Source organism: Acipenser ruthenus, chromosome 2 (genome assembly GCF_902713425.1).
Source record: "Acipenser ruthenus chromosome 2, fAciRut3.2 maternal haplotype, whole genome shotgun sequence".
NCBI classification, from domain to species: domain Eukaryota; kingdom Metazoa; phylum Chordata; class Actinopteri; order Acipenseriformes; family Acipenseridae; genus Acipenser; species Acipenser ruthenus.
In genome coordinates, this window is record NC_081190.1 from 40,078,738 (window position 1) to 40,104,402 (window position 25,665).

General features: G+C 38.9%; 1 protein-coding gene across 6 annotated transcripts in view; it reads left to right on the forward strand.

Moving 5' to 3' along the window:
- The window catches only part of LOC117409370 (disabled homolog 2-like), a 57,128-nt gene extending 32,472 nt beyond the window's left edge, over positions 1-24,656 (forward strand). For 4 of the 6 annotated variants that reach the window (XM_034015314.3, XM_034015313.3, XM_034015312.3 and 1 more), the window contains 13 exons: positions 7,147-7,286; positions 7,865-7,963; positions 8,349-8,480; positions 11,903-11,986; positions 14,390-14,416; positions 14,509-14,559; positions 14,884-14,946; positions 16,404-17,075; positions 17,688-17,853; positions 19,411-20,046; positions 21,777-21,889; positions 22,744-22,846; positions 23,327-24,656. In XM_034015314.3, coding sequence (XP_033871205.2) covers positions 7,147-7,286; positions 7,865-7,963; positions 8,349-8,480; positions 11,903-11,986; positions 14,390-14,416; positions 14,509-14,559; positions 14,884-14,946; positions 16,404-17,075; positions 17,688-17,853; positions 19,411-20,046; positions 21,777-21,889; positions 22,744-22,812 — 2,252 coding nt within the window. In that variant the 3' untranslated portion in view covers positions 22,813-22,846; positions 23,327-24,656. The remainder of the gene's footprint in view (positions 1-7,146; positions 7,287-7,864; positions 7,964-8,348; positions 8,481-11,902; positions 11,987-14,389; positions 14,417-14,508; positions 14,560-14,883; positions 14,947-16,403; positions 17,076-17,687; positions 17,854-19,410; positions 20,047-21,776; positions 21,890-22,743; positions 22,847-23,326) is intronic. The other 2 variants (XM_034015317.3, XM_034015318.3) reach the window with 2 other exon arrangements.
- The last annotated feature ends 1,009 nt before the right edge of the window (positions 24,657-25,665 follow it).

Consider the following 25,665-nt stretch of genomic DNA (forward strand, 5'->3'; position numbering starts at 1 on the left):
TTTTCTTGACAACCTGTTTCATGGCACAGAAGCAGCATAAACACAAATTGTATTAATAGTTTTGCAATGAGTCATAGCTGCTGTTCATGCTACTTCTATTTACTCTCAGCATTACATGCAATACAGAAATGGATGATGTGTTCAGCTCCTCGATTCGGTTTCACCCAGAGCCTTCTGTTACTTACTCACCCACATGAAAAAAGAAAAGATTAAGTTATTGTGCCATTTAGAGTGTCGCTTGATCAGCAACCTTGACATTACTCTGTTACAAATTTGTCATGGTTGTGTTAACTTTAATCAAATATGATCGCAAGGCATTGGCTAGTTTTAGAAATTTGCAACAACTTGTGCTCTGTGGAACCCGCCGGAGGACTTGATTTGTGAGTAAAATCTTTTCAAACATGTTGAAATCATTGATACACAACAGATCAATTGTCAGGTTTACACAGCCACACAAGCACTCAAAAATGGTGTCTAACAGACAAATAAATTACTAACAGCAGCCACATACCAGAACCAAAGTTCATGTCTGGGTTTATTGAGATTCTGTAGTACAAAAGGTCAGATATGGTCTCTCTTTTTATTACATGGATTAACATTTGTGGGACTGCAGGAAAGTGACAATCAGGGCCTTAACGTTTGTTTTGATGAATTAAAATGTTTCCTATGAATACCAGTCTTTTAAATAATAATACACTTGCCAGGATCATACAGTAAAGGTGGATTATATGACGGGGATTCTTTCTGCTATTGACTTTAAATCTGTATGTCCAGGAAAAACCAAAGCCCTTATCATACAAGAGCTATTACTAGAGAACACATCATTGTGTACTTGGAGACAACTGTCTCACTTGCTAATATAAAAACCTTTAAACACTGTCTCAGATTTTATCCACTCAAAGGACTGTTCTGTCCGTGTACACTCAATGCACCCTGTAGTTGCGCTTAAATATATACCAACATTTTACACTCGGGTCAAGCCATAAAACTTGTTTACTTGGGATTTGCTGACGAGACAGTTCCATGGTTCTTTCTTGTATTTAAATATTTGGAAGTAGTTGGTGAGGAATTTGGTGACCAGAGAGGGGTTTACTGTATCTACAGTACACGCAAATAATTTCAATTGTGGACACAGCTCCAGGCCTACCCCACACTGTGCCAATGCGCTTCACCCAGAACATGCAGGAATTGCTCTCTGCTAGGACTTCTAGCTATTTAATGAACTGAGGAGTGCTAAAGACAGTCTGTTGGTGGCTCCAGTGGCTTTTATTTTATTTATAAATGCTTGTCGTCCTTGTACTATATACCCATTTCTGAGGGTTGTCATTTTTTTAAAGGCTGTTTGAGTCAAGATGCACAAATTAAAAGAAACTAAAATATAATTACCCTAACTGAGAACCATTGGAATTTGACAGACAACTGCAGTAAGCTTTCTGTTTATTTAAAAAAAAAATCCTGTTTCTAAATTTAACATTGTTTAGATTCATACTGTAAAGTCAACAGTCTACACAGCTGTACTTTGTATACCGTGTCTGTTGCTCTATCTGTGACTGGAATGTGACTAGTGTGTGGTGAATGAGCCACACACTCAGAGACACCACAGTGCTGCTCTGTAGTTTAAAGGCAGATTAATTTTTTTGGCAAAGTTACACGGAAAACAATGTTCCCTTTTACTGGTCTGCTCTGTGTCATTAAATTATGCATGCAATAGAATTTAAAACTACTAGGTTTTAGTTGGCTGAACTTTCTGTGCTGTACGCACTGACAGTACAATTTTCATAGGTTGTAATTATTCTGCACTTTTATGTTGTACTTTCATGGCTGGTTTCACAGCCTCCAATTGGTACTAGTCTTCTATTACCCATTGTTAACTTGGGTAAGGTAGTCCAAGATTAGTGTTCATCGGGGTCTGGGAAACTAGCCTTTTGAAATTTCTGTCTTGGTCATCACATCCTGGTGACATTTTTTAAAACTTAAGTTTAAAGCACATCTGTGTCCTTGTGGCAGTGTGCTCCGCCCATGTGTGTGTTATGTGTTATATGTTGCATGTAGTGTGTTAATGTTGGTGTATAGATAATGGTGCAAGGGATATAAATGGGTCTGTGTAGCACAAGTGTTTTAAAATGTATAATTGTATTTAGGCACAGGGATTGCACAATCACTCCACATGCAGATTAAAGTGAGCATTAGTATGGAAGCCCGGGGAGCACAATTAGTTCACGTGCAGATGTACCGAGATTCCAACTGAATGATTGATTAGGAATCGAGTCTCGGTACAGCTGCATAAAAGAGGCACATTTCACTCACTCGTGGTTGGGTGTTCAGTGTGGGGAGAAAGTCGAGAGTAAGCTTTAAAATAATAATAATTACAGTTGCTATATGTGCTGAATTAGATCCGCACGATACTTGTTTATTTAGCGTTTGTCCCCTGTTTGTTAGTGTCTGTTTCGTTTTGTTTGTTTGTTTGGGATACTGTGCCATTTTATTTTACAAAGTGTTTTTGTGTTGTTCAACCTTTTATTTTCTGTTTATTGAATAAATGTGTCGTAGTGCTTTCCTTTACCCCCATCTGCTGTGGATTCCTTTCATCCCTTCCTTTCACTCGCAGTGCTGTGTGTTTTTTCCGGGTCTGACGTCACCGCTCAGGCCAGCTTGCCACAGGCCTGCATAGGGCTCTAAGGATCATGCCTAAACTCTCAATACATTAGGTATTCCAAAGTCCCCCTGGACAAATTTTACTCTATTAGCAGATACAGCAAATATAGTTTTCTTACATTCTCTAGGGCAAAAGTGTTGAAGAGTACTGAGAGTTTAGACATGATTTTGAGAGCTCTGTCAATGCCATAGGGTGCTAAACATTTTTAAAAAGTCACCAGGATGTAAGGACTGAAAGAAAATCTGAACAAGGTTACCCTTGAAGAAATGTTTCTTGGTCTGAACACTTAAAGTGCAAACAATTACCAACATTTCCAGCAACATTTCTTGTGAGCATTTTAGAAAAAAATGTACATCCCAGACTTCTCATCGTTGCCAAATTGTGGAAGCTGTTTTTTTTTCATGTCTGTGACACAATTTATATGTTTGCCAATGTTGCTCACATTATGCATGTGCAATAAGTAGGTCATGCCTTTTCTGACCACAGCAAAAGGGCCTCTTTAGAATGGAGCATACACACTCAATACACTGTGCTGCACACACATTTGTGAATAATGAGAACAGTAAAGCAGAGGGAATAAGTGACTCTCAATCTGTGCTTGGTTCAACAGTCTATAAGTGTTGGCACTTAAAACAGCGTGCAGCAGTGTCTGAACCATGAGTTACTTTACAATTCCTACTAAAATTGATGAAATTCAGTTTCTTTTGTCTCCTATGCTCTTAATTTTAGTTCAATCTAGTGTTTTTGGGTGACTTTGCCAGATAAGTTGCCCAAAGGCTCTGGTGGTTTTCATCATTGAACTCTTTCGTTCTGTGTAGTTGAGTATTCCGTGATGTTGGAAAGGGCTGAGGCTAACTTGGCTGCAGTTGCTGGTAATTTGTGACACTGCTACCTCTTGGCTTCAGTTGCTTTCATTACATCATGACTTGCATTGGAGGGTTGCTACGAAAAAATTCAAATTAAGTGGGAGTCCCTTTAGTGGTATTTCATAGACAAAGGTTTAAATTCTGTCCTCCTGTCAACAAAGGCTACTAACTGGGACAGATACAAATATAGAATTTAAGCTGTTCACGCTGTCGTCCGTTATCAGAAATTATTATTTCAAAAAGGTTAACATCACAGTATGCATTCTTATTTGCAGTGACATCCAGCTAACAGCTCTACGTAGACAATATGCTTGCACGGTACAGCGATTTATTATTCAGCCATGACAAGAGCATTCCAGAGAGTACAACAGCAACAACTGCAGCTCTTTTTTATTTTATTTATGTATTTGTTTATTTATTTATTTATTTGTGTTCTTGAAAAATTCCATTCAGAAACAGCAGCATAAGCACAATCACATCTTACAATATTGGGAATTGCAGTATTTGAGCTCATGTTTTCAGTCTCGATGTTTTGGGGCATGTCCTGTCGTGTGGGGATTTCTACCTGTCATGGTTTTGCATTTGAGGGCTGGCTTTTAATTGTAGCAGTGTTAGAGCATGCCCATAATTAATTTCTCATGCCAGCAGAATTAATGTAGATCCCCTAGAGTCTTGCAGGTAATGCTTTGTGGACTTGCAGCATTACTGTGTGCATTGTACAGTACTATAGACCATAGACCTCCTGGTCAGTTGAATGAGTTTTCCAAGAAAGATTTAAAGCTTTGTGGGGCCTTTGCTCATTTTTGTACACTAATGTGCCTGAAAGTACAGTAGTAAGGTAGCCAGTTACATCAGAGCCATTAAAGTGGGATTTAAAAAATCGTGTTTGTCTGTTATTCATAGCGTTACACATTTTCGGTTTTTATCTAAACAAATTTTACAAATACTGTTAAAAATAGGGATAAAATCGGTAAAAAAATAGTTTAATTCAAACATTGGTAAAAATTGGGAAATAAAATTCTCAGTATTCCACATGTGGAGTGCGTATATGATGCGTAGCAGTTCTAGTTTTCTGATTTAAGTTTAATGTCCCTGGCAAAGTTTGCCATGTATGATGAAGCAGAATCTGTGCAAGTTGAAGCCACATTTTCCTAAGTTAGCTGATGCTTTGCGAATGTTTGGACAGTCACTGTGCTGACAGAGATAGTTTCTGTGGTAGGTATGAATGTGACTTCAGCACAAAACAAGCCAGGTTTATTTGCCTTGAAATCATAAAAAGAAAATGTACAGGACAGTCCAAGTCATCGGGAGACTCATCAGAAATCACTGGATAGTTCCATCAATAAGTTCTATAAGTTTATCAACTAAAGCAGGGGTTTTCAACCTTTTTTTGGAGCTGTACCCCATCTGTCGGGAGGTTTCAGCTAAAGTACCCTTTTAAAATTTTCGCTCACTGAATGGTACCACAGTTTAAATAAAAGGCAAAATAATCTGATTTAACATTTCTTTTTTCCCTGTTTATTTAATATATCGTTTTTCACAACAGTGTGGGACTGACAAACTGACGGTTTAAGACAGAATGCCAAATAGTAGGCTTCATTCTTAAAACGTAATTACATGTCTTTGCATGCACAGAATTAAAAAACAGTATTTAGTAATCTATTTAGAAACACTCGTATTAGCTTTCTATTTGGCAAAGTCATTTATAAATAATACAAAATAGTCTGCACTGTAAATGTTCATCATGTTACCATTTACTTCCCACCTCAGCATAATTGTGTGCCATTTAAACTGTTTACAGTATCAAAAACATTAATCTCAAGATAAAACTATAATAACCAACTATGATAAAAAAAAAAAAAATTTCAATTGAAGCTAGCATAAAAATGATCCAAAGGGACTCTGTATAACTTTCTGTCGCCTTGTACTACTTCCTTCATTTTTCTAATGCTGTTACTAAAATGTAGACGCGGTAATAAATAACACAAACCGTCAAAGTATGAGTATTGTGATTACTATTTATGTTGACCAGAGCATTTATGCTTCTAAAAAAAGCAGAGACATTGTGCTACCTATATATCGGAGTCACCTATATATCGGAGTGGAAATACACTCAATCGAAATTGCGCATGCGTACAGGTGGAAAATGTGGATGGGATAGATTCTGTGTATAGCGTCATCATTTCCTGTCAAATATTTTATTAAGATTGTCGTGTTGGGCAGTGTTTTAGATGCTGTGATGGATACTGTCGCACAAAGTCACCACACCCCACTGCAATAAACAGTGGCTGTCCTGCAAAGCAGAGCTCTGACAAACTCATAAGTCATTTGTTAAAGAGCGTGTAAAAGCCGCAGAAATAAATTGCTTGTATCTGACTTTCTTGTTTTAGTTTAATGTGTCGCTTGCTTTCAATACGTTTATTCTGTTGGCGCGAACATGTACCTCAATGCAGCAGTATTTGCAACAATGCATCCTCTGCCTCATCTTGCCCACTTCTGCTATTTGGCTTTTGAATATTCAGAAACGAATTATGTTTTCTCCCCATTCCTCATCCACTGAAAATATTATATTTTTGTGTAAGTATTTCAATTTAGTTTTTGATCAAGCTAGTTACTACGCCCAGCACTTGCCACAATAATCGGACTTTGATTGTCCATTGGCCAACAGAATCAGGTGATAAAAGGTATAGACAATGTCGACCCAGGGGACTTTTTTGACCTGAAAAAAGAAACAAGGACCAGGGTCACAAATTGAGATTAGATAAAGGGGCATTCAGAACAGAAAATAGGAGGCACTTTTTTACACAGAGAATTGTGAGGGTATGGAACCAACTCCCCAGTAATGTTTTTGAAGCTGACACCCTGGGATCCTTCAAGAAGCTGCTTGATGAGATCTTATGTTCTTATAATGTGTTTGTGAAGCAACAGAGAACCAATGTGACGTTTGAATGTTATTTGATCCTCTGACATCTAAACGTACCTGCTGTATCCTAGGTCAGTGTAGGGCTGCTTATTACAACATCGGAGCCAAAATAAAATATTTATCCAAATATTGTGTATGCCCTAGAAAATAGAACTGGGAAAATACTAGTAGTAGTAGACTAAAAATTGGGTATAAATCAATAAAAACCGAGGTTCAGTTTAAAAAAAAAAAAAAAAAGTGTAAATAAATAAATAAAAATCCTGTACGTTTTCAGTACAATTAGGAATAAACTGGAAATATGGAACGCTAGTTATTCAGTATGTTAGTCAGCAAAATGTTAGACAAAGTAATGTGAGTCAAGTCAATCTTCCACCAACTGTATGCATGGGTGGCCAAAACAAGATGTTTTTGTTCAAGGCACATGTTTGGTGTGAGTAACATCAACATTGTCCTTGTGCCAATTGGGAACACAGTAGACATTGTGCCCCACATACATCAGTCGGCTATTTCTTACCTGTTACGTACCCAGTAACCAAATACTATTTCTAAATTGAAACCATGTTACATTTAAATAATGTGTATGTTAGTAACACTCTTGTTGCTGTTCGCTATTTATGAGGATTTTTGCAAATCAAATGCAGTCCGTCCGGTTGCAATACACAATGATGTGATGCCTATTCATGCTTGTTTTTTTCTGTTAGGTCCGGAGAAGACAGATGAGTTCTTGCTGGCTCGATTCAAAGGTGACGGAGTCAGGTATAAGGCCAAGCTGATCGGTGTGGATGATGTCCCTGAAGCAAGAGGTGATAAAATGAGCCAGGATTCCATGATGAAGCTAAAGGTAGTGCATGTGTAAACCCTTTTTGTAATTAATTGAACTGTATCCAATGTTTTTGTTTCATGTGGTTGTGTTGACTTTATCTTCTTGATCAATTTGCGTCCATAGTGTAAATATTAATGTTCTATAAATGAAGGTTATTGTTTGACATCACCTCAATACAGTCTTGTTACAAAGCAAGATGGATGAAAGTAGCTAAGTGGTACATCATTGTGAATTGTTTCTACTCAAGCACACACTGTCGGTGCCATAGATCTGGATACTAATATTGAACTAACAAAACAATTAACACACAACTGGGAAACCATAGTGTTCAAGCCAATGATTTCACTGTTCATGATTTTAGTATTTCATGTTAGGAATACAAAGATACCACCTAGTTATGTTTGTTTTAAAGTTCAACATCAGTTTAATGTTGCCAAAACATTCTTTGTAAAACGGAGGTTACAATTGAACCTACGTAATATTCCTTACATTGAAACACAAAATGGCTAGGCATACCTGTAAGAGCAAACCTATTCTTTCTTCTTTCTATATTACACATTTAACATGATGGCAATGTTGTGTTCTTTGTTTTGTAGGGCATGGCTATTGCTGCTCGCTCCCAGGGTCAGCACAAACAGAAAATCTGGGTGAACATTTCCTTGTCTGGTATTAAAATCATTGATGAGAAAACAGGGGTGAGTCTGCAAGCGAGTTGCTCTCTACAATATTAAACCAAGCTTAAAAATGTACCAAGTTTCATGATAAAGCTGGGTCAACATATTTAAAAAATGTATTTTTGTTCATTTATTTCACTAAATACTTTTCTTAAAAGATCAGCTAGAGAGAGCTTATCACTAATGCAATCATAACAATATATAAAATAATACTGAAGTAATAGTATTAACAATATATGGAGTGTATATGATGGTGGTGACCAAGCTGCTTTTGTAAGGTCATTTACAGTGACAAGTGAAGCATCTTCACCTGAGATCCGTATTATAGTTTAAAACACAGACGTTTGCAATATATTTTTTTGGTGACACAATGCTAAAACCATGTGTTCTCTCTCCACTTTTAAAGGTAATAGAGCATGAACAGCCGGTCAATAAGATTTCGTTTATTGCTCGTGATGTTACGGACAACAGAGCGTTTGGTTACGTTTGTGGTGCAGAGGGACAGCATCAGTTTTTTGCTATAAAGACATCCCAGCAGGTACGTTGTGTGTGTGTGTGTGTGTGTGTGTAAGTATATCAGAAAACGTTGGGTTACTTACCGTAACCCTGGTTCAATGAAAGAGAAGACGACCACCAATATTACTTTTGGGATATGCCTGCCACAGGTAAGGTATTCACTGAGCATTTTATGTCAGAGCTGCCGATAGGGTGATGTCCTCGGACACGCCTACCGAGGGATTAAACAGTCAACCCGCGGAGACCATTTTCTCATTTGCATTGAACCCGTGAGAGTGACTGATGCAACCTCGCTGGTTGGTGGTCGCCTTCTCTTTCAGGGAACCAAGGTTACGGTAAGTACCCTAACGTTCCCTTTCAATTCGAAGACGACCACCAACATTACTTTTGGGAAAGTATACCAGAGCAGTCGCGAGGGAGAAGGAACAGCAGCAGATGAGGAACGCATCAGAACCGCATAACCCAAGGGCTAGTGGTGAGAGCGTGCAACCTCAAGGACCCTTGTGCATAATGAAGGCAAGGAAGAAAGCATGCGGCGTAGCACAGCTAGCCGAAGTACAAATATCGGACAGCGAAGTCCCTCTGAAGAAGGTCCAGAGATGTAGCTAATCCTCTGGTAGAGTGTGCGGCTACCCGCCCAGGCATTCTCATACGCAGTCGAGACTGTGTCCACAGACCTGTGCGGAAGGCTGTCTTCATAGACAGATACTTCAACTGTCTGGAGTGTATGGGCTCGAACGGGGCCGTGAGAGCCTCCAGCACAATATCAAGGCTCCATTCAGGGAGAACGTCCCTCTGTGCAGGGCGTAATCACTGAGCACCCTTGAGAAAACAGGTCGCCAAGAAATGCGCACCTGGAAGTACAGAATCAACGGGGGCATGGCACACAGAAATGGCCGCCAGATACACCTTCAAAGTAGAAGGTGACCTACCAGCATCCAGCAGTTCTTGCAGAAACTGCAAGATAACTGGCATAGGGCAAGATGCATAGTCAGACACCAGTCCTGAAAGTATATCCACTTATAGGCATATAACGACCTAGTGGAGCCTGCCCTAGTGTTCTGCAACGTTCCCATGATCGTGTCAGATAGCCCAAGGGATAACCGGTGGTCCTGTTGAGGGTCAGACCCATAACCTGCCTATTTCCAGAAGTCAGAGAGTGCTTTTTGCCACCGGGGGAGCCACTAGGAGAACTGTCACCTTCTCTAGGAAGGCCGCTAGCAACTCCAGCGCATTTATGTGCAGGGATGTCCAACGGCCTGACTAGTACCCGTGGTCTCCACTGCCGGCCCAGACTGCACCCCAAATGCATCCGTCGTCACCACCTGACGGCAGTGGATTACCCCCATCCTTACACTTTCGCGCATGTGAGAGGCTCGCCTCCACCAGCGCTGGGCTTCCCAGCATACGCGAGACACGGTCAGCCGACGGTGTGTGTCGCATTTGGGATGTATCCGGAAAGCATTGAGCCACGCCTGAAGTGGGCGCATATGGAGTAACCCCAGCTGGAGGGCTGATGAAGCCGCGACCATCAGACCCAGCAACCCCTGACACCACACCAAAAGTACTATTGGCCCCTGTTGAATCAGGGCTAGGCAATTTTGAATGGCAGCCACTCTGTTGTCTGACAGAGAGGCTTGCATTGTAAGGGAGGCCAGTCAGAGTACCAGGTAAACCGTACTTTGCACCAGAATTAAATGGCTTTTGGCATTGTTGAGGGTGAGACCCAGGATAGCGCAACCAATCGCCCAGATAATTCAACACCCTGATCCCCTGCAGCCGCAAGGGGCTAGGATGGCATCTACGCACTTTGAAACTGTGCGGGGGGCTAAAGACGCTTCCTTGAAAAGTGAAGCACAGATGTTTCCTGTGTGCGTGACAAATAGGAATCTGAATACGTGTCCTTTAAGTCCACAGTAGTAAACCAGTCACCCGACCGGACAGACTGGAGAATGTGATGGTGTGCACAACCGGTGTGTAGAGTGGCGAGCACTTAAGTGTCTGAGGTGCAAGTGCGCCTGAGCCGCAATCCTGCTGGGGCTGCTGAGGCTGAGCCCGTTGTGGGGGCTGCTTGGGGTCATCATGTGGGGCAGTGGGGATCAGAACTGTGTGAGGCTCACACACACAGCAGTTCAGCTATAGGGAAAAAACAGTCACCACGCCAGGCGGGTGAGCTGTAAAAAATTTATTATTTATTTATTTATTTATTTTTAAACCAAGCTCGCCAAGTAGGCGGACTGAAATAAACCGACGGATTCAACTCAACAGTGGGGCGCAGCCGAGCTGGGTCCCAGTGCAGGAATCCCGCACACAACAGCAAAGCTGAGAGGGTAAATAGAACAAACACCACGGCAACGCGGGTGGAATGAATTTAAGATCACCGAGAGGGCGGGCTGAGACAATCCAGCAGAGTCAACTCAACATCGGGGCGCGGCAGAGCCGGGGCCCGGTGGAGGATCACGCGTCTCCTTTTTATTTTTTTTTTAGCTGCAATAGCAGAGGAAAAAAACACAAAACAGCATGTGCTGTAAGGTTAGAAAAGCAGACTACGATCACAAAGCAATGTAGGCTGTTGAAAAGAAAAAGATTAAACAGCGCAGTTGTGCAGCGTTTATAGCTGACTTCACAGAAGCAGAGTTTCTGATTCCAGGGAAGTGGCAAACTGGCTTCCCCTGCAGTTTTTATTGCTGGAACTCGAGGGAGAGCTTTTGAACACAGGCTCGATCACAGCAACTGGACAAGGGTGTCTAGCCTGGACTACATGCAGTCATACAACCAGGGCAGCACATAGCCTACAGCGAACTGGAGCACCGTCTACAGGCAGAGGGCACTATACACACCGAGGTACTAGACACTGTGCATACCGAGTACCGAAGTAAAATGAAATGAAGAAAACAAATATTTGAAAATAAATGCGTGTGTGTGTATATACAGGTATGACATGTACATACAAAACTGTACAACTGAAATGCATGTACGCAACCAAAGCTATGCGTTTTATACACAGACATACTATAATCGAAGTGACATAAATAAATAAACATTTGAACAGAATGGGCTTCATTTACAAAGTCTAAGTGCTTTTGCGCACCTAGGGCTGAGCGTGCACCGAGGTACCGAAGCACCGGGGGGCAGCTAATGCAACGGTGGCTCCCCTAACCTGGTCAGTGTGCAGCATACACCAGGGGAGACACACAGGTGAAAAAGAAAAAGGGGAGAACACACTGCTTTTTGAAGGCCCAAAGCACTGAGGTGGACAGTCCGAGGCAGTCGGCAAGGTCTACTCAACAGCGGGGCAGGTAGAAACACAGCCCTGGTGGAGGAAGTACACAGCTGACTGGCTGCTGTTGTGTGTGTTTTTATTTTTTTTCATTTAACATGTTCAGGTACTGTTTTATAGTGGTTTGACAGTAACCAAAAAAACAATTTCTTGTTTCTCTACAGGCAGAGCCTCTGGTTGTTGATCTGAAAGATCTTTTTCAGTTAATCTTCAATCTGAAGAAAAAAGAAGGGGAGAGTCAGAAAACGGTTTGTATATAACCCAGCTGTAATATATTACAGGCTAACTTCACTATAACGAACCCCCATGGGACCTGGAGAAATGTTTGTTATATCAGGGTGTTCACTATAATATGGTTTCGCATTTTTCTGTATCAGAATAATGACAAAACGACAAATTTGAATTGAACATCAGTATATCGTACTTTTATGAAGATTCCTTCACATTGATCAGAATTTAAACAGTATTGTGACAAGGTACTCGTGTCACTTGTGTGGGTAACCGCATTGCAAGACAGAGAGACATGGGAGTTGGAGTTGAAAGGCCGGCACAGGCGCGCAGGATTTATTAAACACAAAACAGAAAGTAAACAAATGGGTCATGTGACGCTACCAACGACAGTAATGCACAAAGGACACATACAGAAGACTGTACAAAGGGCAAAATAAAACACAGTACAGTAAAACTACAAATAAAAGGTGCCACACAGGGGGAGCGCTAGCCTTACTGAACGAGGCGTCCCGCTCCAGGAACCTGCTACACCTGATTGAGGACCAGCACAGCCAATCACTCGCTGCCCTTCCTCTCAACCAAACCTAGCAGGCACAAGTCTCAGTCAAGCACCTGTCTATAAACAATCATTTGATCAAACATAACTCCAAAAAGCACACAAAACAAACCTGTTTCCACATATAAATTACACCAACACTAATTTCCCCCTGTGCAGGTATGTTTTAAAAGAAAACGGTAAAGAAATGAAAAAGGGTAGAATGTACGCTTACATGCTGAATACAGTAATTACATGTCCTTTCTCTTGAAAAAAACTATCCAGCGTAGATTGCTCCTCACACCCGTTGCCTGGTTGCAGTTTGTGTGAAGATGACGGACAGGCAACGATTGCATTCATCATGCATGACTGGTACTACAATAGGTCATCTTTGAATTAGCGTTATCTTTTGAATTCGTCAACCATGGTCTTTGTTTTCACTGAGAAAATAACACACTTGAAAGTGGAGAAAGTTCACTGTCAGTCAGTACTGTGATCATTGTATCCCGGTTGATCATGTACATGATCGTTCTAATAGGGCTAATTTGCATTGAAAAATCGGTTCTTGCTGTTGGGATCGTTAAATGGGTGTTTGTTATAAGAAGGGGTTGTTATAGTGAAGTTAGTCTGTGTGTGTGTGTGTGAGTATATGTATGTGTGTGTGTGTGTGTGTATATATATATATATATATATATATATATATATATATATTATATATATATATATATATATATATATATATATATATATATGTATATATATATATATATGTATATATATTATATATAATATATACAGTGTGTATGTGTGTGTGTGTATATATATATATATATATATATTATATATAATATATACAGTGTGTGTGTGTATATATATATATATATATATATATATATATATATATATATATATATATATATATATATGGGGGAGAGAGAGAGAGAGAGAATAGTAGAGGGGCTTCAGTTAGTTAAAGGAAAATAATTTCATCCAAGGTTTCTGTGACGTCATAAATTACGAGACTGAAGGTAGAGTAATTTATAAACCCGAGATGGAATTGTTTTTCTTGTAACTCAATAAAGAGGCCCATCTATTATGTTTTATAATACATTGATACCCTTGTGATGCTAATATTAAAGAAGACGAGGTTCAGCAATACAGTTCAGTTTTTTTTTTTAAGTAGTGTTTTTCAGTGCTGTACAGACGTTCTATGCCGTTATCCGTTTAGTTTCTCTGAGATTCAAATGTACCAGCTTTATATCCTTTTTTTAATGTATTCTCATTTTGTTGATCATTAATCCACAGTACAGAAATGTGTGTGTTGTCGAGTGATTGAAAACGAGACATTTTGTGTTTCAATTGAAAGTGATGGTCTCGAGGAGTCGACTGGGTCAAAGTTCAAGTATATTTTCCTCTAGAGGAATTATGATATATACACACACACATAAACTGTACGTGGCAGGTCTGAGCCATATTTAATCTATTAATCATTTGCTCTGGTGTAAAAAGAGGCCTCCTATTCTGAAATAAACCAAGTGGGAAATAGAAGGAAATAATTCATAGTATTTTAAAGCCCAACATCTGTTGAAGCTTGCATTGTAGGAAAATAGTGCCCCCTAGTGAACCTCTTCTGAATAATTAACAACAGAATGACCACATATAGTCCCCATTCTACTAAGTAATACAATCTACATTATAAATGACTTAATAAAACATTTATGGTGGCTGGTTAAAATTAGGGAAAAAAAACAATTTGGAGGGGGAAGCATTAGTTAAAGCTTTTTTAAGAATTTGTATAAAAAGAAAATAGAAAGTCAATATTCCACCGGTCTATGAATGCAGACAAATTACATACAAAACCCTTACACATGCTTTCTGTGTTTAGGATGAAGCAGACAAGCAGCTGTCAGAGGTAGGCATTACCTTTGTAATACCACCACTGTGTTTGTTACTGTATGTCTGTATTTAATTCATTTACTATTGACAACATTTTTTTTTTTTCAGAATGGTGGGGATGCCTTGCTGACTATTGAAAACCAGGTCAATAAAATGAAAGTAAGCAGTTAGTCATTTTTCACATTATAGCATTCTACCCATTTTAACTGTGAAACAAATATGAATTAAATGCATCCTAGTGTTCAGCTACTGTAATTGTTTAGTTTCATTTTTGGTCTATGCAGGCTGTTCATATTAAACCACATATTATATACCTTTTTTGGAATCTTTCTGGTTTTGAATAAAGGTTCAGGGCTATTTCTCACCATAGAGAAACAATGTTATCCCTTGTCAAAATAAGTCTGAACCATTGGGCCATGCATCAGATTTGTCCTGCTTCCACCATCTTACCACTGATTTCCCCTGGTTAATTCTTTGTTACAGGGTGTTGAACAGCTGGATCTGTTTGGAGACATGTCTACACCTCCAGACATGCACTCCCCTTCTGTAAGTGCAATGTGAAAGCCCTGGAATTGTCCAGGTTTAAAACTAAAATGTGTCTCCATCAGCTGTGAGGTAGTTTTGATGAATGTTTTGCCAGTTTTGAAACAGATGACTCACTCATCAGGGGAACACATTTAAAATCTGTTTTTTTGTTGAGAATGGATACAAAATACATTCTGCATTCAAAACCCAAAGTAGAAATTACAGAGGCTTCACTTTGGGGGGGGGGGGGGGGGAGCAAGTTTGGTGAGAGGTGAAACTTAAGGGATTTTTCAACACTGTTTTAATCCATGTCCCAGCTCAAAAATACAAGCCAATATAGGGCATGTAGAACACTCAGAACCATTGCATACCGTAAAAAGGGGAGGTAAAAAATGTTTTATGAATGCATAAATTTACTCACAGTGCTCCGCTTGGCAACTTTTGAGAATACCTTAAGACTGTAAGTAATTCCTGGCATTTAAAAGAAACCAGAGAGTACCATCCCATTTCATACACTGCTCATTCCTCATACTTTTCCATTCTCTGTACAATGTACCTTGTCTCTCAGTTTGTTTTCACTCAGATCTTAATTCAAGATAAATCGACAGTTCAGGATTATTTATTCAGACTAGACTGGTTTAAAGATCAATAGGAAAAATCTTCTGTGAACTGGAACGGCAGGGTTGCTAAGTTTTTTTTTTTTTTTTTTTTTAAACAAACAAATAAAACTATTTAATAGGAACACAGTAGTAACTGGTGGTAGCACAGATATAGAGAGCTGTTCCTTGTTGGCAATTAAAAGCTTAAACTGTAGCCTTTTATGACTGAAGCACAGGGACACATTTAACAATTGTAATGATCTGTAAACAAATCATGAAAAAAGCTACTAGGCCTAATTGCTGTCAGTGGTGTAAGGGTAAGGGAGCCTGTTCATACTTCCCACTATTTTGAAAGTTAAACATGGGATCGCAACGTGGGAGTAGAGCACTAGTCATGAGCTCGAGGCAGTGTGAGGATTTGAACCAAATCTACAGCTATGTAGTCTGCTCTCTTTTACCAATACATTTGGATGACTGAACCAGAACATTATTCAATGGTTCACTTTTATGGAACAACTGACAATGAAGAATGGTTGTGAGGGTTTGGAGATGTTTCATTTTGTAAATATTGTGATTTCTAGTTCCGCACAACAGTTTATTAGTTTCATATAAACTCCTGTGACTGTTTGTTTGTTTGTTGCATGAATGCACGACTAGAAATACAGAATCTTACATAATGTGCAGTATCTACTTTCAAAAACCATATTGCAGATTCTGCATATTGTTTGTTATATAAAGATGCTATTTATGAATTGTTTGTCACTGTAAGAACCAAGAGATACCCCACATTCACTTATCTCTTAAATAATGACAATTTATTACATTTATGAGATTACATGAAACCAATTAAGACTGTCTCTTTCTTTTCTTGATGATTAGGGGAGTAAAGATATCCTATTGCTGGATCTATCTACTGAAATTGACAACAATCAGAACTGTGTAAAAGGAAATCCCTTTTTAGAGAATTGCATCACTTCCTGTTCCTCTGTCCCTCGGCAGAGGCCACAAACAAGTGTATCACCTGACAATCCCTTTTCTTCCCAACTGAGTTTTTTTCCTGCACCAATTCCTGACCCTTTTAGTGATGATCCTTTCTCTAAAAACGACCAATCAGCACACTCTAACTCAGTAATTTCTTATAAATCTTCTAATCAAAACAAAGAAAATTCTAATCATTTACTTAGTGGCCGAAAGGTAAACGGTGCCATGAACGGTGACACCGATTTCTTTGGTCAACAGTTTGATCAGATATCAAATAGAACTGTCACGCAAGCATTAACTAATGGCCAGTGGCCCTTGGAAAATAAGGTTGCAGAGGTAGCAACGTGGACTCAAAATGGGATCCTGGAAAAGGAGCAGAATGGTCTGCCAAACAAAGCCACGCAAAACTCATTTGTGGAAAGATCTGGCAAAATCCCACCGCTACAAAATGGTGTGAAACAAGACTCTCAGATGAAGTTGGATCCTTCAAAGTCTCCTCCATGTGATTCTGTGATAATTTGCCCTCCACCGCAAAGCACAAAGCCCGGACGAGGCAGGAGAAACGTCAAGGTGAAAGCATGACCCCAGCTTCTCTGCGTTGCATGAAGCCTGTTTTTGTGAACACTGTGCCAACTGTGTGTTTAAGTTGCTGCCCTAGACTAGACAGTCAGTCGGGCTTCTGTGGTAAGCTAAATGTAGCATCTGTAATTGATTCTAACCAGCTTTGCTGTCAACTGTATAGATACTGACATCAGGTTCGTAAAGCTTTGTTGTGTCTGACCTTATATGTTATGCAATTGTATTATTAATGTAATCCTGAGGTCTGAGTAGAAGGTACATTGTTAACACTCTCTATCTATTTCCAATGCATCTGTGCTGATCAGTAAGGGTAAGTGCACTTTGTGTGGATGTTTTTAGTATTTCTAATAGAATAATCATCACTATTTATAACTTTCAATCAATTCATTTCAGCTATCATTCATGTAGGAAACTGGTAATTGGGAGGAGTTTTTGTGATGTAACATTCAGATTTGTTTATGTAAAACTTGTGCTCTATGTTGTGCACTGTTGATATTGAGTCTAACCAACAAGCATCTCAAGAGCAGCGTTCAATGAGTACTAGGCTTGCGAATGTCTGAGTTTCTCCCTCTGTTTGACCCAACCTATGTATTTCCTAAACAGTCTCCTACAAATGACCTCTTTGGATCAGACCTTTTTGCTCCAGTCAACCAGACACCAACTCCATCTCCACCACAGCCTGAGGCCCAGCAACAACCTGCACAGACCAATCCTCTAGATCTCTTTAGCAACAGCACACCCACCACTGCCTCAACTCTGGGTGCTTTGGGTGAGAATTTTAGGGAACTAAAAGTTTACTCCATTGTTCTTGTCTGGGTATACTGCTCCTGGCTAGATCTGAAACGTAATTAACTTTTTCTTGATTGAGATAGCATTTTGTATTTGTTATTCTAGCCTCAAAGGAAGTTCCAAATCTTAAGGTCATGGCATTTACAAACAAAAAGGTTCACACAAGTTTTTGTTCAAAGCGCCAACTTTCCAACGTTTCGGTGTGTTTAACTTACCCTTGTCAAGGGAAAGGGTGTTAGTGTGTTTTGAAAACAAACATTGGAGGGGTGTGTGTGTGTGTGTGTGTGTGGGCACCAATATTGATATTTTAATGATATCGATAATAATTTCTGTATCGTGGGATTAAAAAAAAAAAAATTCACATATGCTCAGAGACGTACTTTGTATTGCTAATACTGCTAAAAATACAAACGCAGTATAAACAAGTTTATTTTGTATTAAGATACAACAAACCCTATACATTGTCAGTCTCCTAGGCAAACACCACACTGTGGTGTATTCCCATAAAACGGCAGCAAGTAATTCAATGAACACTATTAAAAGAAAACAAGTAACTCGAAGTAGTATAAGTTCACTGTAGGGCAGCCATATTATCCAACTCCTCCTCTGACGCAGTCCCCCGTTCCTATATGTAAAGTATCCAGTAGATGGTGCTATACCCCTTTTTAGGTATAAGGTTAAGACACAACACACACACACAAAGTATTAACCATTTTATTCCATTGATTGGCGTTTAGGTCTCAAACGCTATCTGCATGCTACATTAAACCCTATTGGCCATCTGTTTTGCATTATTTTGAGATATGCGCATGTGTCAGTGGTTCATTGCATTTTGTCTGTGTGATTTACTCATGCTATTATTAATGTATTTTTAAAATGTAAACTTTCGGTATTACAAAACATCAAAATACATCTCCAAAATTTTACTTTTATAGGTGTTGTGAGTCAGCATTTATACACAGAACAGCTGAAGATTCAATTACTTCCGGATTGGCTAGAAAATTACCGAAGTCTGTGCGCAGTGAAATATAGAAATATATCAAAATCTGAGTGATTGGTTCTAGCTATTACATTTTAGGAGTGTTATATTTTGTTACAAGATTGAAATCTCTTTTTATTTTTTATTATTTTATATAATTTGTTATGAATAGTTTAGTTTCATAAAAGTTGTCAATACATTTGGGGATTTTTTGTATTTGTTCCAGTTATTACAATATCACAAAGTCTTTAGTCTACAGAAATTGATAGACTAACTTTAGTATTGTGTTTTAGTATCCTCTAGAGGGCAACAGCAGTTACTTTGGGTTTGTTCCAATCGAAAACATTTTAATACGCAGCTGGGGACTATCTTGAGCAGCTTAGTTTGTTGCAATTGGTATTAACTTGCGTACTAGTTTAGTACCATCCTCAGTACTAACCATGGGATCATCCCCAGTTAGTACGCTCCTTTCAGTTCGTTGCAGTTCCATTGTGACTTGCCTGTGATGAAAGTTTTACCCTCCTGATAACAGCTAAACCTTTGTTGTCTGTTCACCAGGAGCATTATCACTGGGAGCTCCTCCAGCAGTAACAACAGCACCATGGGGACAGTCCCCTTCAATGTTCCCTCCACCTAACTCCATGGCCCCAGGGCATATGATTGGTGCCCAGCCTTTTGGTCAGCCTGGGATCTACGGTGCACAACCTGTCCCTGGTTGGGGGCAGCAAGCAGCATTTGGGGCAGCACCTTCACCACAGCCCCCTGGCTGGGGTCAGCTGGGGGTCACATCCCCACCCGGAGCCTGGCCTCAGTCTACACCTTTTGCAAACCCCTTCCAACCCAACATGTTCCCTGCTGCTATGCCTGGGCCCATGGCAGGGATTACCCAGTCTGGCCCTCCACCCCAGCCCCCTCCAAGGCCTGCTGCTGTGAAAGAAGCACCAAAGGTGGAGAACAGTGCCTTCAGTGTCCTGGATCCTCTGGGAGAGAAGGAGAAGAAGAACGTTAAAGAGATGTTCAGGGACTTCCAGCTGGCCAAGCCACCAGCAGTTCCAGCCAGGAGGGGTGAGCAGCTAGCTGTGACCAGCGCAAGTGGTGCCTTCTCACAGTATTTCACCAGCAGAGTAGGCCTTGTCCAGGATGTTGCTGATCACGATGACTTTGATATCAATCGGATATCAACTAAAATCAATGGTAAAAAAAAAGATTTTTTATTAACCACTACTGATCTGCTTAACTAATAACACTATCCACTTTCAAGCATATAAAACAAATAATTAAATAATTCAAAAACCTCTTCCCTGGAGTTTATTGCCATTCACCATGTGGGTTCCATATTCCAGTAGCTGAAGTCTATTGCTGCTTGTTGCAGAATTTAATTCTCTGTGTGTTCCAGGTTTCACCAGGATAAACCAGATGGTACTGTCAAACAAAATCAAATACAACCCTTTAAATGTACTTTTTCTTATTAAACAATACATTGCTTCCATTTATGGTTGCTATGTCTTACAGCCAGACTCTAAAGCCCCTTTTCACACTGGCGCTCCTATCCGGGTTCTGGCTACCCGGGTCACAATCCTGTGTAGTGTGAAACCACGTACCTGGGTTGTACTCGGGTTGACCCTCGGGATGTGGGTTCGCCACACTTTGACCCCGGGTTGAGCGAGACAAAATCCATGATGGTAACAAACAGCCATGTCTGTGTGAAGGTTTCACTTCTGTAAGCAACATTTCTGTTTATTCTGTTTAGCAATATTTTTGTTGATTTGAGACACACCATGAGCCAGATAGCAACAGGGATGAAGAACCATTTGCTCAATCCAGAGAAGCTTGGATGGAAGTATCTGTAACAAGTTGCTTCCGGGAAATTGCATACAGGCATTTACTTGCTTCTGTCACCCAGGAAGTCACTGCTTTTTCAAAAAGCAGTGTGAAATCACGTAGCCGACCTGCATGACACTGGGTTGCGACCCGGGTAGAGCATGCCAGTGTGAAAGGGGTTTAAGATCTTTCGCCATTCAAATGGCTTTTCTTCTAGAAAACTCAATCAGAACACATTTAAGATAAATAACCTCAGGAATTACAAGCGGTACATACTCTCCAGAAATAAATAGTGAATTTATAGCTTCTGTTATACTATGGACCACAATATTTAAGCTACTGTATAGTCAATGGCATTACACTACAGGAGAAACATATTGTATGGGATTGTTTCGTTAGCTTTATATGCTTTTATATTTAAAACTTACATTTTTTCCTTCTAATGTACTTTTATCCAGTCATTGCCTTTTAGCGGATTTTATTTGGCATGTTTCCTGATGTGTGTGGTCTGATTTTGAATTAGTCTACTTATGGTAAAGGATGGTAAAGTTGAAAATGCAACTTGAAAATATCTCCCTTTTTTAGAAATGGGTGATGGTTAAAAGATGTATCCAGTGGATTCTAGTTAACGGACACATCTAAAAGTTTTGACACGTTGGTGGAAATTTACAAAGGCCTTTACTCATTAGCACCACAGAGAAAAAAAGACAGTACTGTTACAAAACCAGAAATATCCAAGTCCCTTGAATGACATTCTTCATTTGTTAATTTCAAGTTTTGTATCTTCAATGGGTGGATGTTTTTCTCTGTTCAGAAATAAATTATGCCCATGGCACTTGTTAATGGCTTTGTAAATGTTCTCCATTCTAGAGTGTTCTGCATTGTATAACAGAAAAATGAGGTAGATGTCAGTAATGGTCAGAGGTCTATGGCTGCAACTTTTTTCATCTAATTGGGGAGAACGTACACAATGTCAGTTAAGTAAATAAAGATAAACTTGTGAGTTAGTGTTTAGAGGCCAGTGCAAAGGAAATCAGTTTTTCATTTTATTCATGTGCTATACTGTTACTGTATCTAGGTATCTAAATACTCTAACTTTCCAGAGCCACCAAAGCCAGCACCTAGACAAGCTACTCCATCTACTTCGAATCCTGCACAGGACCTCTTTGGGGATCCTTTTGGGTCTGATCCTTTTGGTGCTCCTGCCCCCATAACTGTGAGTACATAATAAGCAGTACTTTTATGGTTCTCGGGGACCTACTTTTGAATGATACATACAAAATGCAATGGTCTTTGGACTGTTTGTCATACTTTAATATCACGGTGCAACACAACAAATTACATTCATTCATTCATTCATTAAGAGCCAATATGTGGAGTGCATGTAGCTGTGTACCATGTGTATTGCAAATAATTTATATTCTACATCAAGACACGTACCGATTCACAAAATCCAGAATGAACTATATATTTTGAAGTAAATGGCAACAACCCAGTGCAGTTGGGTTTTTTTTCTAGTTTTTTTTTCAATATTTGTTATTTCTGTGAGATTTATGCATCGTTGTTTCTGTTGACATCATTATATACCATGCTTACTAACTATTCAAGCAATTTTTTTTCTAAAATGAGTTCTTAATTTTGAGTGTGACAACGTGAGGTGTTGAAGCAAATTAATATTGCGCTGTGCAACACTGAAATGCTTCCCCACCTCACTTCAGAAAATCACCTTTGGTTTTCAAATGCAATGGCAAAGAATCAACCAAAAATAACAAACAAAAAAAAGGATAGAATCATACATACATAATAGAAATCATAAGATATTGAACAGGTAAGAAGTAGATATTGGGTAAATATAGATTATATACAGTACCCCTTTAAGCTTGGCTTGTCACCTGTTTAATTACTGAATTCTAAGCTTCCTTTGCACCACCAGTGTTGCAACATTGTGAACAGTTGACTCTATTACATTGGCCTCCACACCAGGAAAACGGAGATTGAATGGAGGTGTAAATTCAATTAACATATTTTCAACTTATCTAACAAATGTCACTTTCTGCTGTTGTATTGCAGAGTGCTCCAACCCAGCAGCCAGCTACAACCAATTTATTTGGGGCTGGATTTGATAATCCATTTGCATGAAGACCATACTGTTTCCAGCTCCATCTACTTTTATGTGAGTCTCTTTTTAATGCATTGGTTAAAGCTCCACCAGCTTTTTATTATTTTTTTACTGCCATTATTCTGAAGTGAAAGCCTGTGTACATAAACTTAAAATGGTGTCAGATTGCTATTTATCGTCATTTTGTTATTTTAATGTTTGCCGCATTATATTTATATTTATATGGGAATTGTGCAATTGCCCATCTTTTGTCACGGTAGTCCATCGTTTTTACCAATGCTTTACTGTCCTTTTACTATGATTCATTATGCTTTGCCATGCTTTTGTCGTAGTAAACCAAGATAAAACATAATTCACTATTATAAGCACTGTGTCTTTTACTGTTCATTTTATACATTCTTATGTAATGGTATACAACAATAAGGTCTTCTGACAGTCATAACCTGCAAGTCTCCTGATGGAAATTATACAGTAATTGAGTCCTAGAATGTAGCTGTTGTATCCAAACTTTAAGTGTTTTTCTTTTTCTTTAAGGAAATGGTGATGCTGCCAACTTTTTTGAAGACAAAATTGGGTTTACCAACAAAGCTGTCATATCCAGGATTTATTCTGTCCCATTGCCACACTGTGATAGGTATCTCAAGACCTTAGTTTTTCATTGATCAATACCATTGTGACCCATGCTTATTGAATCACATACACAGTCAAGGTTTGCAGTTCATAATTTCAGAACTGATATTCTGTTTTATACTGTGCTGTTTGTCATACATCTTTTATGAATGTGAATACTATTGTCAACTAATAAGGAAGAGGGGCCCGTACATTGCTCTCAATGTAAAATGCAATCGACTTGTGTTTCTAATATGTTTGACAGCAGGCACACGAGCAAGCATTTATATCACAGAGCGCCAAATAATCAACAGAATTAAGTGTTAAAATTGGTTTACAAAAAATTATCAAAATAAGTATTTTTTTTTTCTTGTTTTGGATATGTACCAAGCTGTAGTCTTTTTTCATAGATCCTAACCAATGCATTTTAAGTTTGCATTGGCACCCATTGCACACAAAGGGCAGTACAGTTACTGAGAATTTACAATAGAGCTTTTTTAAAAACAAAAAAACCTGCCCCTGTAAGGTGTCTCAGGAAAACGGGATGTTGAGGGGAAACACAGACGTACAGTAATGTCACATAACTTAAGGAAGCCATAACTCTGATTTTATTCTGTACAAGCAAACGTCTGTGCATAATATTAGTTATTAGCAGGTGTAGTCCTTTTTCACTCTTCAAAAAAACTACTAAAGTGTATGTGATTCCTTAAGCCACAGACCACTAAACATACACACTGTGGTTATCTTTTATATTAGTTAACATGCAGTATTAGAACACAATAAAGTGGTTTTGCAATTGGGTGCTTGGTATTAATCAAGTTTTTCAAACCAAAGTAAGACCAGGGTCTAATTAAGTAATGTAACATTTATTGCACAGTTGTGAAAGCACTTTGCTCTTACTGTAATAAAAATACAGGTTTAACTGGAAAAATCATAGAAATAAAATGTTTAAATCAAAATAAGCTTATGTATAAAAAAGGCCAGCTATATCTGTAACGGAAGTCTGGTCCGTCATCTCTTTTATTCATTGTTTCTATTTGTGTATAAATCTTCTGTTGTGCACTACCCTCCTTTATCACAGATATGGTGTAACTTTTTTTTACAGTGAATTTACTCTCTAGTCATTACAATAAACTGGAAATGTAGTGTAATTGACAGTAAAAATTACAGAGCTGTATAACACAATTTATATTCAAGAAATGTGTATTATAATCTTCTGTTATGCCTTATAATAAAGCAGTAACATTGTGAATGATTTCAGTCTGGTTGCCTCAATTTATGCAGATAATAATAAAGGTTAAAACACAAACAAATAACGAGTAAATTATTAGATCATGAAAAACAGAAGATAGTGTTCTGCTTCAACTTACATCTGTACTTCTGGCTCAGCTCTCAAAGTGAATTTCAACATAGGGCCCAGCAGACTTCGTTCTGTATCGAAAAACCACCTAATTCAGCACAATTGGAAGCCTCTGCTTGAGAGAGGCTGAGGTGTTCATGCCAGGATCCAGCTGCTATGAGGTGACTGTCTCATGGTGCAGCACTGTCGTGCCTGATGGTATCCAGTGTCCTTGACTCTCAAATTTCATTGCCACTAAATGTAAGTAGTTTACATCATAACTCCCAATTTCATTCACTACATGTTTGCTTCTTTAATAAGGATTACAAGTTTTGCCACTTAGGCTATGATAACAAATGAAAAAAAAAATGTCGGTTGTAACCCGTCCTATTTTCAAGAAGATAACGCACCCATCCACGGTGCCAGAATTGTGCAAATGGTTGGAGGAGCATCAGACATAGTTTGTGGCCAAAACAATCGCTGGCTCTCAATCTAATTGGGCATTTTTGGGATGAACTTCAGTGAAGCATTCGTTAACGTGATCCTCTTATACCTCTCTGCACTGATTGACATCCCCCGATACCTTGTGGAGTCTGTGCCACATACTATCAAGGCAAACTGTGATTTATTTGTATTGGTTTTCTTTTCATTTGTCTTCATTATACCAGCTAAATTTCACTTTTCATTTCCATTCTTTCATTCCTTTAGCATTTTAATCTTGTAATAAATACATATTGATATATTTATGTATTTTCACTACAACTTTATCATCATACTGATGACTAATTTTGAATTTACAGCTTTGGCGAGGGATGTATGTTTACTGACATTTTTGTTTATTTCAGTTAATGTTTTATACATGCTAAAATATTGAAACCATGTCATAGCTGTTAAGCAATCAAGTGGTGTATGACCTTTTCCACTA